Here is a 16,532-nt window from a genome sequence, read left to right on the forward strand (position 1 = left end):
ATAATATAGATGTGGTCCCCAAAAGCGATGGCTGTTATTGTCCAATATCGCCATTGCACTTTCAGACTGGGTCTTACGTCATGCAGGGGGCTGAACGCAGGTTGATGGGCAGACGAGATGTGGAGGCGTGAAAGTCATTGGTTCAAAATTGAGGAGTGGGTGGATGCGTTGCTGTGAGAGCATGACAAACCTCCATGTAACTTATAGGATGAATTCACGTCGCATACATTTGTTTGGATGCTCCTTTTCTCAGTCTGACCCCGTTAAACTCATCAAATATCCTAAAAATAATCATGTGAAGTATTCCAGCCTTTCAAGTTACACACAGAAAACAGGTTTTTAGATTTCCAGTCTTTTTGGTTTAGTCTCCAGAAGCTTTGCACACCTGGATTTCAGCAGTTTATCCTGTTCTGGAGCTAGTTTCCTGCTAGTTTCGGACCTCTCTGTACTGGACTGCTGCCTCCACCATACTTCACTGTAGGGATGGTGTTAGCAGGTGATGAGCAGTACCTGTTGTTCTCCAGAAAGAGAACTTGGAGTTCTGCCCAAATAGTTCGCTTTCTGTCTCATCTGACCAGAAAATCGTTTTCTCGTGCTCTCAGATTCTTTCAGTGCTGCTTGACAAACTATGAGCAGCTGACCGGTCTTTAACTCAACGCCATAAATGCCTTAAAGATGGAGTGCTGCAAAGACGGTCGTCCTTCTGGCAGGGTCTCCATCCCTGTTAGAGGGACTGGTGAAGCCTTCTTTTCCCAGTGGACGGCCATCTGTCCTGGGGCCTCCAGACGTCTTCTTTCGTCTGGGCTCCTGGGAACACTCAGAGTTGCATGGGTGTCCTGATTTTTTTTAATGCACCACATGTGCTCACATAAATCACGTAAATATATATATATTTTTCAAACCAGCACTGGGAAAATAAATCAGGCACTGAAAAAATAAAGATGAGTCACAGAGTGGGAGTGAAGAGGAAAGAGGAAAAGAGGAGCAGATAGGTGCAGCTTTTACTTGAATATTTCCACTCTATAGGACACACATTTCAGAGAAATATTTCATTTACTGCAGTACTTTCATTTGAGGGCTGTAGACAGCCTAAGAATCATGTGACTGTACCTGTAAACAACAACACTAATAGGGTTATCAAAGCTCTAATGAACCCAAAACCAAAAGAGTTTATTAGTTTAGCCCCACTCCAAGGTGTCACGAGACAAACACGATGCTTTATTACTGATTAAACAACTAAACAATAATAATATAGTAAAAGTCCTTCTTCCCCCTGCTCTCAAGGATTCAGTCAAACAGGTCCCACCTTTGTAAGCCCTGGTAATATTTGACTGATGTCACAGTGCAGAGCTGTTTGCATTCATTTGTTTATTTTTACATCAGCTGACTCCCTGGAAGCACAAACACTCTTCAGGCAGTGTCTTGGAGAAGTGCAGTTTATTTCAGATCTGCATTACAGTTACAATGAAATGTGGAAACGTACATGTAAACAAAAGGATTAGCACACTACCACAGACAAAAACACAAACCTCTATTGCACCTGAAGCCATTGACCGGTCGTATAATACACGAGTGGACACATATTAAAGTAAACTCAGGAGAGAAACAGTACAGACTTTAAAATGATGATTATCAGAGAAGCTTTTTTAATGAACTATGTGAATGAACTTGTAATTTAGAGTTTAGTTAAAAAGCACAGATGGATGAATGTTATTTTAGCAAACAGTTCTCATTTGCAGCACAAATATCTATTAAAGTCATTTGGTTTGCTCTCAGTTACAATTGATTTCAAGATATTTTCACCAAACAAACCTCTACTCATGTGAGCCACAGCAGCCTCAGTATATTCACAAATGTACTAGTTGTCAGATAGCACACACTCCAAGTACAAAAACTGCCTTACTTAAAACACCCTTTGCTGATTGACTAATACTAACATAAATATAACTGAGTGGAAAATGTAACCCTAACAAAAGAACAGCACATGTTGACCTTTTATGAAATGTCTTGAAAACATTGAAAATAGGACCTTTGGACCTGATACCTTAATAAAAATCCCACTACTGTGAAATGCAAAATAAAACCTCTCAGATAAATACTACACACACGCTTACAAACTTTGCTCCACTAACACTGGCACACTAACACGCTGCTGTAGTTTACCCTCTAGCACAACTTTCTGGTTATAGGGAGGAGTAAAATAGTCCTGAGTGGAAAAGGGGAGACAGGCTATTATTGCACAATATAAGGTAAAGTTCACACTACTTTAAGAACGCTGTCCTGATCTGTTACCAAATGTGATCATGGCTGTCAGCGGTCTTCTTTTAAGTCTCTTCAAGTAGCTTCTGGAGGTTTCTTTGAATCTAGATCGAAAAGCATGTTATTAAACTAGTGTTTTAGAGTAAAGAGTATATATCTATAAATCTTGCATAACTGGGAGGAGAAAGGAATGTTTCAACAATTTGGGAAATATTCTTGCTGACTTTATTGCTGTTAAAATATGAAGCTTAGCTTAGCATAAAGACTGGAAACAGCTAGCCAGCAGGTTCTGGATTCATATTATCAAATGTTCTGTTTCTTATCTGCCACCTCTCACCCAGTGTCAGCTGGGATTGGCCCAAGCCCCCATGACCCTGGATGTTCCAGGATTAGTGGTAGATAATTGATGGATGGATGCGTCTTATCTGCTTATTCATTGACTTTGAATTTGCTCTAACATCATAGATAAGGTGCAGAAATGAAGTCTGATTGACTGAAATGGATTTTCCTCAATGCTGAACTATGTCTTTGAAAGAATAATGACGCTATAAAACCAAACTCTGAGCTGAGAGCTTGACGCTGCAAACTTTAACTCATAGCCAGAGATCACACTCTCTTTGACTTGCATTTTGCAAACCGGGTCAGAACATTTTGAATATGTAACATACAGACAGGGGGAGAAACTAACTACTGACAATAACAGAGGTATTTCATTGCTGTCCAGTCCATAAAAACACAAACCTTCTCTAGTGTGAACAGGTTGATTGCCAGCTCTCCATAGATCTCAGCATTCACTTCCTCCTGGGACCTGTGGCTCACAGCGTTTCTGTAGCAAAAAATTACACAAAGAAAATAATGTGTGGGGCTGTATTACTAAACCAAGGACTGCATTTGGAGATGATTAATTAGTGCCAAGACCCACTTTCAAACCTGATTCAACAAAAAGTGAATCTTACTCGTTGCGGATGTGTTCACCACTGGACACCAGGGAGTTTAATCGATGCTCTAGATCCACAATCTTGAAGGCCATGTAACAGGAGGACAAGACAAGAACACTAACTCTGTCAAGACACAAGCAAATGCCTCATAAACATTTGAATACCAAGCACAGAGAACACACCTAAATATTGGAAATGGAAGAATCTAACATCTGTCTTGTCAGACTGCTCGGGCTTTTCAAACTGCACATAATGAAAGGTTACGCACAGAAACAAATAGATTAGGAGGATGGCGTGTAACGGCATGGGCTGTGAGGATTTGTCTTTGAGCGTGACTCCATGGGTTGGCTTAGAAGACACTACAAACAAAGGCAAAAACAGAAATATATGAATACATTTAGTTAGTAGTAGTAAAAATGCATTTTATGTTTTAGGAAACAAATAAATGAGCTGCAATATTAGATAAATATTTTGACATTCTGGGAAAGATGCTTTTTTGTTTTGCTAGGTAGACTGATACCACTGTCACGTCTGTATAATAAACATGAAGCTAAGACAAAGAACAGTCGGAAACATCTAGTCTGGCTCTAAATCAAAACTAAAAACATCCACCTACAAGACTCTAAAGCAGAGGTAGCCAACCCTGTTCCTTGTAAGACCCTGCCCAGGCTTGTCTGCCCCACCCACTGCTGATTACCTGGATCAGGTGTCTTCAGCCAATCAGAAGCTTCAGAAGCTGGAAAGGCCAAGATATTGCCAAAACTGTTAAACTACTCCTTTAAATATATGAATAGATTAGCGGTGACTATGCTGCGTTTTCTTGGTTCATCTTTAACTGATTTCAACCAAATTCCATCTTGGAAACCCAACACTAGTATTAGTTTAACTATCAGCAAAGCCTTTTTGTTCAGAGAGAGTGAGTTATTAAATTACCGTTGTTCAGGGCATCTCCGTGTTTTTGGCTCGGAGCCTGGAGGTGGATGTCTGCATGGACTGAAACCTCCCCGCTCTTTACTGTGGTGAGAAATGTGTCTGGGAAGACTGCTCGAATAAAAAGTGAGAGAGGTTTGCCTACAACAAGCCCGAGCAAATATGAAGAGAAACACAAACTCAAACGGTGGGGTCAACACTCGCTTCTGAGATGGAAAAACAAAAGTTGGCACTGACGTCATGAAGGACATAAACAATAAGCTGTTTATTCAACAGGAACATCACTATTTCGTGCCAGTCGCTACAACAAAAAGCAAAGCGGCAGTGACTCAAATTTCACCCCAGTCATCTGTAAACTAAAGACTGCCTGCGTCAGTGACACTGACGTGCCCAAGGCTCATTTGCAGAGAAGAATAATATGAACAGTAGATTATTAGAAGTATATAGCAGCTATGTAAAGGGGAGAAGTACAGTAAACAGTATATAAAGAGTACACACCAGTTACTTTGTCATAATCTGGAGTTTGAGACCCGGAGCTGCTGCTCTCCATCATCTCCTGTCGTCGTTGCTGCACGACCCCATCAAGGTCAGAGAAGGACAAGTCCTGCAGAAGCACATACAGGAACATGTACAATGGGCACCACATAGAGTGAGGGTATTGTATAACATCAAAACAAGGCATGCTTATAAAACATTTACCACAATGGACAATGTAAAAGCAAAGCTGGCCATGCGCGCTAAAAAACATCCCATAAAACCAACGAACAGAGCCCTGACTGACCAGGGGAAGGGACGATGGACAGTTGGCTCTGAAACTGGTGTCACAGGAGGAAGTGATGGGGCTAGTACAAGTCTTATCGTCCTGGAAGCACAGAGTGCACACTTTAGCATATAGAACAAGCTGCAGAACAAGTTACAAACACAACAGTGACATATCATCAGCTTATAAAGCCGCTGTGCCTAATATGTTATCAGACACAAAGCAACACTGGCATTCACTTTGGTCGGCAAACAGACGATGTGTAAACAGACGTTAGCATTTCTGACCACCTGGTGATATAAACACCGATATTCCCTCTACTTTTAGCTCTGATTGGTCTCCTGAGAGAAATATTAGGAGTTTATCAATTAATCTGCTACGATTTTCACGAATGGATTAATTGCTTAGACTGAAACATTTCCATAGTGAAAAATAGCCCATCACGATTTCAAATCAGTTTAATGGATAAAGAAAGTTTCAGACAGGAAACAGTAGAAACTATTGAATGTTACTTACCTCCAGATGAATGCAGATGGACTTCAGAAGTTTGTAGGTGGTGTTTCGAGACAGGAACGACACAAACAAAAGCTGGAAAACAGCCATTTAACATCACGCTCAGGTTTATGTCAAATGGGAAACACTGATTGTCTCAACACTTTTCTTACCTGCTCACTTGTAGTTTCAATCACAAGAGCGTTTGGCACCAATAATGCAGTTTTTGTTTTTCTAATACATTTCACGGACACCACTGGAACTGAAATCTGGAGAGGAGAACATACGCATTTTACTTTCTTCACTACTTTATATGTGAAAATCCAGCCATAAAACCTGAACCTGTATGGATATCAAATATTTTTTTTATAATTACAGCATCATACCTTGGTATCTTTACCAAATACTCTGGAGTAGAAACAGATCCAGTTATCAGAGACGAATATTCGGCCCTGATACAATATTTCTTTCTGCAGGGCACAAGTGTAACCTGTCGGCAGCAACAATACGTCTAAATGAAATCAGGCATTTCTGTGCTTCACGTGTTTGTGTAAACAGAGAAGGTGACACTCACTTTGTTTGAGCAGCTCATCTTGGCTGACTTCGGTGAATAACTTATGATACTGAGCATTCGTCTTTGATAACTGTGAACAACAGAAGAGACATTTTTTTGTTAAGCGGCTGCACAAACGTGGCACTTTTCTTTAGTCCAGAATGTGTCCTTACCTGGCTGGGCTGTGTTTTCTTCTTCTCCAATTTTACTTCAAAGTCTACTGGAGTCAACATCGGGGAAAGCTGCACCACAGGTTTGAGTCTGACAATGAAAAGCCCAGTGTTTATTGTTATGTAGCATGGTAACACCTGAGCAGGACGGGTGAGCTATTCTGGACAGCTACAGTTATAGCATGATACAGCATCTCATGACAAGACATCACCTGTACACTCACTTCTACTGAGCCACACAAACATATTATCATGTGAAGGCAAACATGCTTTGTTTCACTGTGCATGGTGTAACCTGTGGTTATGTAATTACTTACACAGCAACAGCAAATTCTGTAAACAGCACTTTGGTCCTGCAGGAATTACAGAGCTATAGTTTGAAATGATGACAGGATTTCAGTAAAAATGAACCCGGTTAATTTATGGTTAAATGTTCTGTGGCTTTATGAAAGTACTGACCACTGCCTGCGCACTGCTGACATTAACTCAACTCTTTTGTAATAGTTCAGACAATAGGTTAGTCCTCTTCTATCAAATGTCTTTTAGGTTTTTCATCTGTCTGCCGGGAGACGTCCCTTTCTCATGAGGACATGAACCCATTACAAAGCATTGTTATGGGCAAAACCCAAAGCTAGTTCACCTGCATGTAAAACAAATAGGAGGAAGCTTGTTTTTAGTCCAGAAGCCATTAGACGTGTAAACCACCTCAGTGCAAGAACTGGTCAGTTTACCTTGTGTATATGTATTTCAATTGACATAATATGTGTGTTTGTGGTGGAAGGCGTTGTTGGATAGTTCTGGAGCGTCACGGCCACTGTTGTTATATTTGTACTACAGATGTTTGGGTTTTTTTGTGCATAAAATAATTGTCTCTGTGCACGTTTGTTTGCAAATGAAACTGAATAAGACTGAAATTACTTTAGCTTTTAATATAGAACAGAAAACAAGTACTTCTGCTACAAAGGCCACATGTTTTCATGTCTGACTAAGTATAATACAGAGTTTAGATTTATTAAGAATAAAGAATCAAAAATCTACAATAAATCCAGATGTTTTTGCATGTAGAGATTCTTAGATTTAGTTGTGTTTAAGGCTGAATCTAATTATCATTACTGACTAAGTAGCTGGTTATTGTCTCAATAAATCCAACATTTGGTCATGAAACAAAGAGAAATGTCTCTAATGTCTTCAAATGTTTTGATAACTACTTTGCTGATAAATACTGTTCACTGATAAACACCTGAAGAAGCCTCGACAGCATGGGAGTAGGTAATAAACCATTCATATACTTTATAGTCTTCACCTCATGCTGGCTGGTTTCCTCCTGTTCTCTGCAGGCTCTGGCTCTGGGTCCAGACACACCTGTGGGTCTGCAGGTGACTGTACATGGCTCCTCTGCCTCCTCTCGCCTCCATTCTCCACTTCAGGCCTGGACACATAACACAGCACTGAGAAAAGCAGCAAATGTACATCAGGCACCTTAAAAAGGGCCGCACTTCCCGTAACACCTCCATTGTGCAGGAGCGGGCTGTAGAGGGCTCCATCAAAACCAAACAGGGCACAGACATCTCTGTGCGTAAGTCATCCAACAAATGCATAAAACATAATGCACAGGAGTTTAAAAACAGGGGATCAGTTACACAGACAGTAGCATAAATAAAAGGAAAATATTATCTGCAAATGAAACTTATCTGCTCCTGTTTGGTGCCACGTACGCGCCATATTAATTCATTAAAAGTCACTACGACTCTTTAATTCAATGCGCCGTGTGAAGCACAATGTATGTACATATACCCGCAGCGCATCAGGCCTGAATCGCCTCCTGGAAAACAAACCGGGCCCTTCCTCCTCATCTTATCCAGACTTACGTCGGCCGAGTCCCTCGGGAGTCCTTGTTGAAAAGTTGCTCCAGTGTGGGTGAAGGGGTCAGAGGTCCGTCCCCCTGCTCGGTCATCAGCACCATGTTTTACATTTCATATCTTACACGTCCCTCTCCATTTCTTCCCACTCTCGCCTTAGACAAAGAGGCTTCAGGAAGCCTTGAAATGGAAACTTTAGGAAGATCGTACGATGGACAGAGGAGCAGCACAGAGGAGGAGCCGGGAAAAGGGGAGGGAGCAGCAGGGAACGAGGAGCGGACTCCTGCTGGGACGGAAAAAGTTTGAATCATGTGATAGATTCTGCAGATACCCATTATTTCCCTGTAATAAGGCATCCACCCACACACACACACGCACGCACGCACGCACACACGCACAGACAAGTATGAAAGAAAAGGCTTCTCCAGCTTTAACTGACTTAAATCTTTGCGTCATGAGCACAAACCCCCACAGCCTTTGACGAGCTGGTTTCCAGTCCACTCCAGCTGTGCTGTTGTGAGTTTACTCCGTGCAAGTTTAACTGTTTTTGTACTTACAGCTTCAGTCACAACAGAGTGTATTTGAGAGGGATTTCCAGCAGGGGGCAGCAGAGCCTCGTTTCCAGGTGTGTTTTACCTTCAGGTGACCCTGCAGACAGGACGGGGGACCATTCCGATCCTTTTTTAGATGCGTTCCCATTTAATACTAGTTTAGAGGCCAGTTCAGCTTCAGTGCAACTTCAGAGGGAAGTTGGATGAGGGTTTTACATAAAAAGACCATTTCACTATTTGTAATTTCATGACATCAATCTGTAAAGACTTTTGGATCACTCTTCAGAATAAAGTTCTGTGGGTATGAAGAAGTAACTAGGTTGTTAGACAGAGGTCAGATACCTGCACCCACATCACCACAACATAAATAATCCACAATGTTCTCTGATGATGTGCTGAGATATGAAGGTACAACACAATAACACAAACTGTTGTTGTCCTCTAGGAGTCACTGCTGCAGCACCAAGTGCAAATAGTGGTGCAGGATTTTGCAAAAGACTTGTCACAGTTCATTAAGAATCCAGGAGACAATGGGCCAGGCAGTACTGCGAGCTAGCAGCTAGTTAGCCTGTCATTAATCATGGCTGACAAGGAACAAGGGGTTAAAGAAAGAAAGCTGCAGCACTTCTGTGACTGATTTTATCCTGCAGGCCCAGTCACAGAAAAGGAGACGTGGAGAATTTTCTCATATCACCAAAATACATGTGTTCAGCATTAAGGTAGCAAATAAACATATTTTTATAATCACTGCAATTCAATAGCTCCAATTACAGTCAAACAGTCATTCTCATTACTATTTCCAAATGTCCAACTTGAACCTGATATGCCAAAAGGCCAAAATATACATTTGAATGTACAGTATCCAGATAATATTATACCCCACTATATTAAATTACCAACAAATGGCTCCCCAGATGTCAAATTACTCAGACAAACAGAGTCTCTAAAACTCAATTATATATTATATTATATATATATATATATATATGAATGTATAAAAAGTGGTAAAGGAAGAAGTAATCAGATCTACTTATCATGCACAACTACTTAAATGTACAGACCTGGAAAAGAAAGCATTACCATGAAGTGGTACCAACATGTGAATCTGCAGAGTTTTTATAGGTGCAGTTGTAGATGTCATCTCTGATATATATATGTCATAGATCCTGAACTACATTAATCCTCTCTTGGCTCGAGCTTCATAGTTAGTGCACAGATCCAAGAGCTTCCAAACATTCATTCAAGTAAAAAATGTTGATTGGTAAATGAAATCAAGCATTAGCTGATGCACAGTGCCAGTACATGGTTGTGTGAAAGAGTGGGACTTTTTCTGCTGCCTTTGCCTTCTGACAAACATCTCCTTCCTTTTCAGGGCCTGTCAGATATTCCACCACAGAAAGACAGAGAACAAGGAAGGCATAGAGAAAGGAGGCTGCTGTGTGTGTCTTAGAGAGAGAGTGTGCAAAAATGGTACTCGTGACGGGGGAAGATTGAAGTCCTGTTAAGTGCTCTGCTTGAAAGCATGTCTGGCCTCATTAGCTGTCAGTTGTAACAATACTGAACTGGCAGTGAAGACAGGTTGGAGTCTAGTGGTCATAAATCATTCCTCGACAGCTGCCTGACAAGCTGGGAACCAGTACATGGGCACGGGCACCCTCTCGGCCTCAGTACTGCACAGGCACACAGCCGTGCACACAGTATTATAAGAAAGCATCGCCCTGAAATTACCTGAAAAGGTGTTATGTGGTGTTTTCTAAGAGGAAATTTGCTTTCATTTGTGTCTCCCTGCATACATGAATATCTGCCTGTCTTTGGCTGTGTCCATTAACTAAATGAGCAGTGGCTGCAGTGACTTCTGTGGGGCAGGGGGGTAAAGAGCAAGGCCTGCAGGTCATTAATCACGGCCTCTGACGTGCAGAGCAGGAGGGTAAGGCTCCCCTTCGCACACAGCTGCCAGGCCACACTCAATGCAAAGGCGATGTGTTGACCCTCATACGCCCCCCCATTCCCAGCGCCTGTGGCTCTCATCTGTCCAACTCTCTCACTGTTTGTGTCAGTCATCTGTGCTGTCAGGCCAGGCTGCAAATACCATGTCTAGAGGCTTAACCAGTGCAATCCCACTGACCGCCACTAGATGTTGGCTCCAAAAAAGTCCCAGCTCCTATTGACTCCCATTCAAAACACACTGAATACTCTTCAGAAATACTAAGTCAGTAATGTGTTTAAGGGCTCATCATGGTCTTGACCTTTTAAGTTGTGGCCTTTAATACTGAAGGTGTTTCAGGACTAAGATCCACTCTTGGGAACTGGGCCAAAGTCAAACCCCTGATGGTCTTGGCTCCAAGTAAAAAAACCCTGTGTTGACTAATATGCGACTCACACCGCGTGACGTATATGTTTTCTAATGCTTATGTGTCAGACTCGACCTCCACATGAACAACCAGCATGTGAGTGAATCCTAAATGTTGAAGGAGTCGTTCAGGTCCTTACCTCAATGCCCCAAGCCTCAGTACGACCTCACACAACCAGTGAAATGCAGTAAACTCTGATTAGGTTCCTATAACTTGATTAGTCAATAAGTCAACTGAAAGAAAATTAACCAATGACAATTTTGATAATTGATGAATTGACTTAATATTTGCAGGCTCCAGGTTTTAAATGTGCAGATTTGTTGTTTTAGAATTTGGAGTTTCTGAATGTTTGTTGGACCAAATAAATAATCTGAAGTTTCCATTCAAGGCTCTGGGAATAAAAATCATTTTCCAAGATAATCATAACTAATGGTCTAATTACCATCTGTATAGTTAGTCGCCTCTTTGACTGGTGCTTCAATTTCACATTCCCAACTTTGTATGTCACGTCTTAGCAAACAAAGACTCTGTCCTTCATGTCAAAAATACATCAGCCAAAGTCACAGGGATGTGAAAAACTAATGTTCCTTCTCATTCTCATTCCCGTCCACTGACATGACGTCACCCAGACCCACAGCTGCTTGCATAATGATGAAAGCCAGTCGGGCTGTGAGACACTGGAACACTGTTTCATCATTCACAGCTACTAAATCACTTAGTCCGAGCACAAGACAGCTGTTGAAAACTGATTTCTTATCGGCCTTCCAGACTGATTTGGGGAACGTCTGAGGACTCTGGCACTGTACAGGCTGAAGGACTGACAAGGAAAGGCCATTTTTTTTAGACTGTGTTGACACTTACACTGTAGACCAGGTGATGCTGCAGCATAAAATACATTGTCAATTAATGCACTGCACATAAATTAAACAGTAAAAGAATGTCCAATTGCTAATTGCTAATTGTTAATCTGAATTACACATAGAGCTAATAGTGCTAATCCCTGCACACCTGGTTTCTGCTGCTAACCCTCCCAAACCTTTAGTCTTTTCTCTTCAGTTAATGGAACAAGAGGTTAAGAGGAACACGAAATGTACACACAACATTATACCAAGGGCCCAGAATGATATCTGTAGCAGCACTGCAGACTATAAGATAACATTAGCACCCTGATTTGGCTCACAGTAGACCTTTTAAAACCTTTATCTGGATCCTGAAAAAAAGGTCTTAAATATTCCCTTCATGGCTAAGTTAGCATCACCAATTACTGGTCAGTGTAGAAAAAGCATTGTTGTAATGCCATGTAAAGTAGTAGTAGTAGTAGTAGTACTAATAATAGTAGCAGTAGTAGTAACTCGTCCTAGGATCTTAAGAAAGATCTTACATTTTACTTTCCTAACATATTTAACATTGACATCACTTGAGCAAGAAACGACTTTAGACTTTTTTATTGATAGTATTTTCAATAATACCAATTATTTAAGTTTTGCATTGATGATAAAAAACAATATCCTTGGGTTTTTGGTCGTTTACAAAAAGAAACAAGACATCTGAAGAAGACTGGGCTTTGGGAAATTTGAATAGATAGTTTTCACATTTTTTTAATAAAATCAGTGACAAATTACACTGTAGCTGTAGTTTTATAGCAATGTGATTCTCCAGATTCCTCCTGTAGCTTTTTTAGATTCTGGCATTTTTTACTGCTTCAACACACATACTGCTGAGCACGCACACACACACACACACACACAGACACACACACACACAGACACACACACACATCCTGTCTGCTCTGAGTTAGTGGCAGAGATCAGGTCTGCTGGTTAGACTAAACAACAGCATTTGAGTGGATTTGCTCTCTCTCATTAATCATCCTGACAGCTCGAAAAACAACATTTCCTCCTTAATGACTGTATTTGAGTAATCATGTCTGCTTACTTCCATGCAAGCATCTCATTCTGCCTCATTCTCTCTCACTTTCTTTCTTTCTGTTGCCATCCATGTGTGTGTATTTTGGAGCTGTTTGCTGACCTCTCAAATCTGTGGCATGGCTGTGTGTCACGCTGGCCAACTACAGCCTGTTCCATTCATGAGGAGGAGAAAAAAACCATAAGGAATGAGAAAATGTGATGGTGAGGATCCAGATGCGGAAGGCAAGGGATGGTGTCACCCCCCTCCCCCAGATGTGGCTAACCCACCAGCACCCGCTGGCCTCCAGGCCTCCACTAGGTTGCTGCCAAAGCACGTTTTTCCGTTAAGCACCGGGTCTGTGATGCATGAAAGCTGACAACTGAGCTAGGAGCCCTCAGAGCACAGCCAGATCAAAACCAGCTGGGGCCATGCGCACTAGCAGAGAAACCATAATTGCGTTTGCCCTCTTGTACGCCACTAAAGCCCCGCTGCTGACGTTTTTTTTTTTTTTCAGACAGGACTTGAGCCATAAGGGAACAGAGTTGGGATAGACCTTTTGGGGAATAAAAATATCTACTCAAGCGCAGGCTAATATGTTGTTGTATGTGGGTAATTGAACACATGAGAACAGTCATGTATCAGCTCACTCTGACAATGGTTTTGTGGAGTGTTTTTCTATAAGTGTATTTTCAACCTTTCTGGCAGCCTGTGGGTGAATGTAAGTGATGGGTTTATGGCTGGGTTTAGAAACATTGGTATAGCATGGCTGACATCTGTGTCCTCTTTATTTTTGGACCACTTGAAAAGCTCTCATAGTCGAATGATGGATGAAGTGATAAAGTTGGAAAGAAGACAAAATGAAAGCAGAGAGAGTCCATTTCTGGGAAGCACTCCATAATCTGTAACTCGCAGACAAAGCGACAAGGCAGATGTTTGTAATTTGTGACTGCTCAATTATTTTAACGCAAGAAACTATCTTACTATCTCCGAGGGCAAAGAGTCCAAAAAGGCTAACTTCTTCACAGGCAAGAAACTGTTCGCTGAAACAAATATCCTTAAGATCTAACCTCACTCGATGCCGCCTCCTTTGTATTTGGCCTCGCTGGTTTAGGCTGATACAGAGGTTAAAGGCTTGTCATGTAATGAAGGAGCACCTCCACAGTCTGTCATCATTAATCACTGGGACTGTCAGGCAGCACCCAGGACTCACTCAGACCTACCAGGCAGGCAGCCCTCACCTCCAAGAACAACACCCAGAGCCTTTTTATACATCGCTGCAAAATATGTGCTCTGCACTCTGGGTTCAATTTAGAGTGCTAAATAAAAAGGGCTGTGGTCAGAGATTAGGAGAAGAGAGCTGTTGTGTGAAGGATGAATCTGTTGGTTGAGTGGTGAAATGTGGGTGGGAAAGTGAATGAGTAACCTCTGCCCCCTCTTTTAACAACTGGGGCGACTCAGCCGGCCCCCGGGTTCTTCATCGGGGCCGTACTAGGCCTTTCTGAAACATTAAACTATAGTAAGATAGTGTTGCTAGAAAAATGCATGAATGATGAATCAACTGGTTTACATTCAGAAATAAGAAATCAGAGAAAAATCAATTAACATAATAAAAGAAACCATAGACACTGGCTGCGTGACTGTACAAAAATGATTCAGGTGACCTTATGCTTCATTTTTATAAGGGTACACTAAAATACTGCAGCATGCACGCAGTGACATCGCTAAGATGCTGATGTTTAGCTGACATAAGATTTGATATTTACACCATCTTAGTGCTAAAGTTTGCTAATTAGCACTGAACATGAACTGAGGTTAAGATGGAAAATCAAAGTCCACAGGATTCGGTTTCGCCACATAAACATCTATAAATAGTTTACTTGAAATCTATCCAGTAATTATTGAGATATCTGGAAAGACTGAGAGACCAACATTGCAATTCATAAAGCCACACTGCAAGGATGGCTAAAAACTCCCACACCATCCCACTGTCTTAAAATAATATAAGATGATATTTATCATAATTGAGATAGTACAACTCCCTGTGCCATTAAAAACTCAAATTACATTTAAAATTTTAGATGAACCAATTTCTTTGACGGTGAATGAGCCAAATAGCCCAGACAGATATGAAACGGGCCATGTTTGTTATAGACTAATGTTTCTGTGGTCCTCTGTATATTTCAGCACACACTTTAATTACCCTTAGTGCACGTGTAACATATCTCTTAAAACTATTTTAAAATGCTTTTCACCCCACATGTAGTTTCATTTTCACCAATAGGTGGCATCCCAATCTAACGCTGCACTTTCCACCTTTGTTACAGTGAAGCAGCAGCTGACTGATAATACCTGAAAAATAAAAGTGCACTGAAATCCACCCATTGGCAGAACCATAAAATATCCTGTAAGATCAGACGGAGAGGAGCGAAACACTGCAGCATCAGTAGCCAGCTCGTTTTGTAGACTTCATAAATTAAGTGGGTCTGTTTTCTGGGATATATCTGGTGACATGGGAGCTCAGGCCTGGGCCTACAGGATCCCATGCCTCCATAACAGCATCTCAGACCACTGAAACAGGAGCGCTTTCTCTAGTTACAACAAGGACAGGCTGTTTTGACCCCTGAGGGTTCCTTGTCAAAGTTGTGAGTGACCAGCGTGGGTCATTTATGTCACAGTGTCATGTTGCTAGGAAATTACACATTACTGCTGCCAATCACGTGCAGCCGCCGTAAACTGAGCGACACATATGGGAAGTGTCTCTGATGCTTATGGTATGTAGACATCACAGATCTGACTATACCTTCCTCGGTGTGGACAGATATTTTTTTCTACAAGATCCATGAGCATTAAATAGAGAAGCTGTTGCTTTAAGGTGACATTGCAGAGCAGAGGAATGTGAGCTATATCTCACTGGTCTGCTTAAACGCTCACTGTCAACACAGTGAAAAATTAGTGCAGGTAAAGCACAACCAAAGACATCCATCATCAAATTCTTTCACTGCAACAATAGCTTCTTGTATAAATCGACAATGGCCAATAAGGCCAGGCTGACATGTCTACTGACAAAAACCTACATCTTCCTTTCACTACTTTTTCCCTTTAAAGGTAGATTTCTGTCAAGGGCCGTGACTGATGAGATTTTTTTTAGACGCAATCGTATAAACAGCTTCAAAACTTTATAGTGTTTTGTGATGAACAGATTAACGTCAGTAAACCTGAAGCTGAGGGATGAAATTAAATCAAAAGCACGATGAGATAGAAATATTATCTATAAGCTGAAACTAAAACAAATAAAACAAAATTGTTAATGTTGTGTTACAATGGTAATTATTATTACTCTTATTATACATTCACTTTTCATTTCTTCTTTCTTTGATATTTGTATTTTCCTTGTATGTTTGTCTCACTCTTCTATTTTTTCTTCCTTTCCTCTTTATATTTGTCATTTGTCCATTATTTTTTTGGAAAACGTCGGCACATGAAATACAGAAAATCATGATGTTTTGGACACTAACTCTGAAACTTGTGGAGAAACTATTATAATGACTAACTATAATGAATAGCCGCAAGATAATGACAGTATCTTCTGTCATATTGTTAAGAGTAGAAACTGGACTGTCGATAAAATCAATACATTCACTGTGTCAGTGCAACCAGCAGTGACCTTTGACTTCCTAAACAGTGAACTGCAAATTATATTTAGCTTCAGACTGCATGTCTAATGAAAAACTGACAAAATCAGAAATGAAGACGACAGAAAA

General features: G+C 41.0%; 1 protein-coding gene across 9 annotated transcripts; it reads right to left on the reverse strand.

Annotated features, from left to right (window-relative positions):
• Positions 1 to 1,430: 1,430 nt before the first annotated feature.
• Positions 1,431 to 8,335, reverse strand: LOC113125088 (GRAM domain-containing protein 2B-like). Of its 9 annotated transcripts, none has more exons than XM_026298374.2 (15): positions 7,971 to 8,331; positions 7,406 to 7,531; positions 6,106 to 6,193; positions 5,954 to 6,023; positions 5,766 to 5,869; positions 5,553 to 5,648; positions 5,404 to 5,475; positions 4,909 to 4,989; positions 4,626 to 4,731; positions 4,131 to 4,268; positions 3,895 to 3,933; positions 3,466 to 3,556; positions 3,216 to 3,320; positions 3,001 to 3,085; positions 1,431 to 2,363 (listed from the first exon to the last, which is right to left on the reverse strand). In XM_026298374.2, the coding sequence occupies exons 1-15, from the start codon at positions 8,063 to 8,065 to the stop codon at positions 2,325 to 2,327; spliced, it is 1,335 nt and encodes a 444-aa protein (XP_026154159.1). In that variant the 5' UTR covers positions 8,066 to 8,331; the 3' UTR covers positions 1,431 to 2,324. The 9 variants fall into 9 exon arrangements, with proteins under 9 accessions (XP_026154159.1, XP_026154160.1, XP_026154161.1 ...); XM_026298375.2 differs by having other exon boundaries at positions 4,131 to 4,241; positions 7,971 to 8,330; XM_026298376.2 differs by having other exon boundaries at positions 4,131 to 4,238; positions 7,971 to 8,329.
• Positions 8,336 to 16,532: the final 8,197 nt, after the last annotated feature.

Source organism: Mastacembelus armatus, chromosome 12, assembly GCF_900324485.2.
Source record: "Mastacembelus armatus chromosome 12, fMasArm1.2, whole genome shotgun sequence".
Taxonomy (NCBI): Eukaryota; Metazoa; Chordata; class Actinopteri; order Synbranchiformes; family Mastacembelidae; genus Mastacembelus; species Mastacembelus armatus.

Bases quoted from the DNA above. Each gene is read 5' to 3' on its own strand.
- LOC113125088 (XM_026298374.2), bottom strand. From the start codon at position 8,065: ATGGTGCTGATGACCGAGCAGGGGGACGGACCTCTGACCCCTTCACCC. The intron at 7,532-7,970 runs GTAAGTCTGGAT...TTATGTGTCCAG, and splicing joins TCCCGAGGGACTCGGCCGAC to GCCTGAAGTGGAGAATGGAG. The intron at 5,870-5,953 runs GTGAGTGTCACC...TGCTGCCGACAG, and splicing joins AGATGAGCTGCTCAAACAAA to GTTACACTTGTGCCCTGCAG.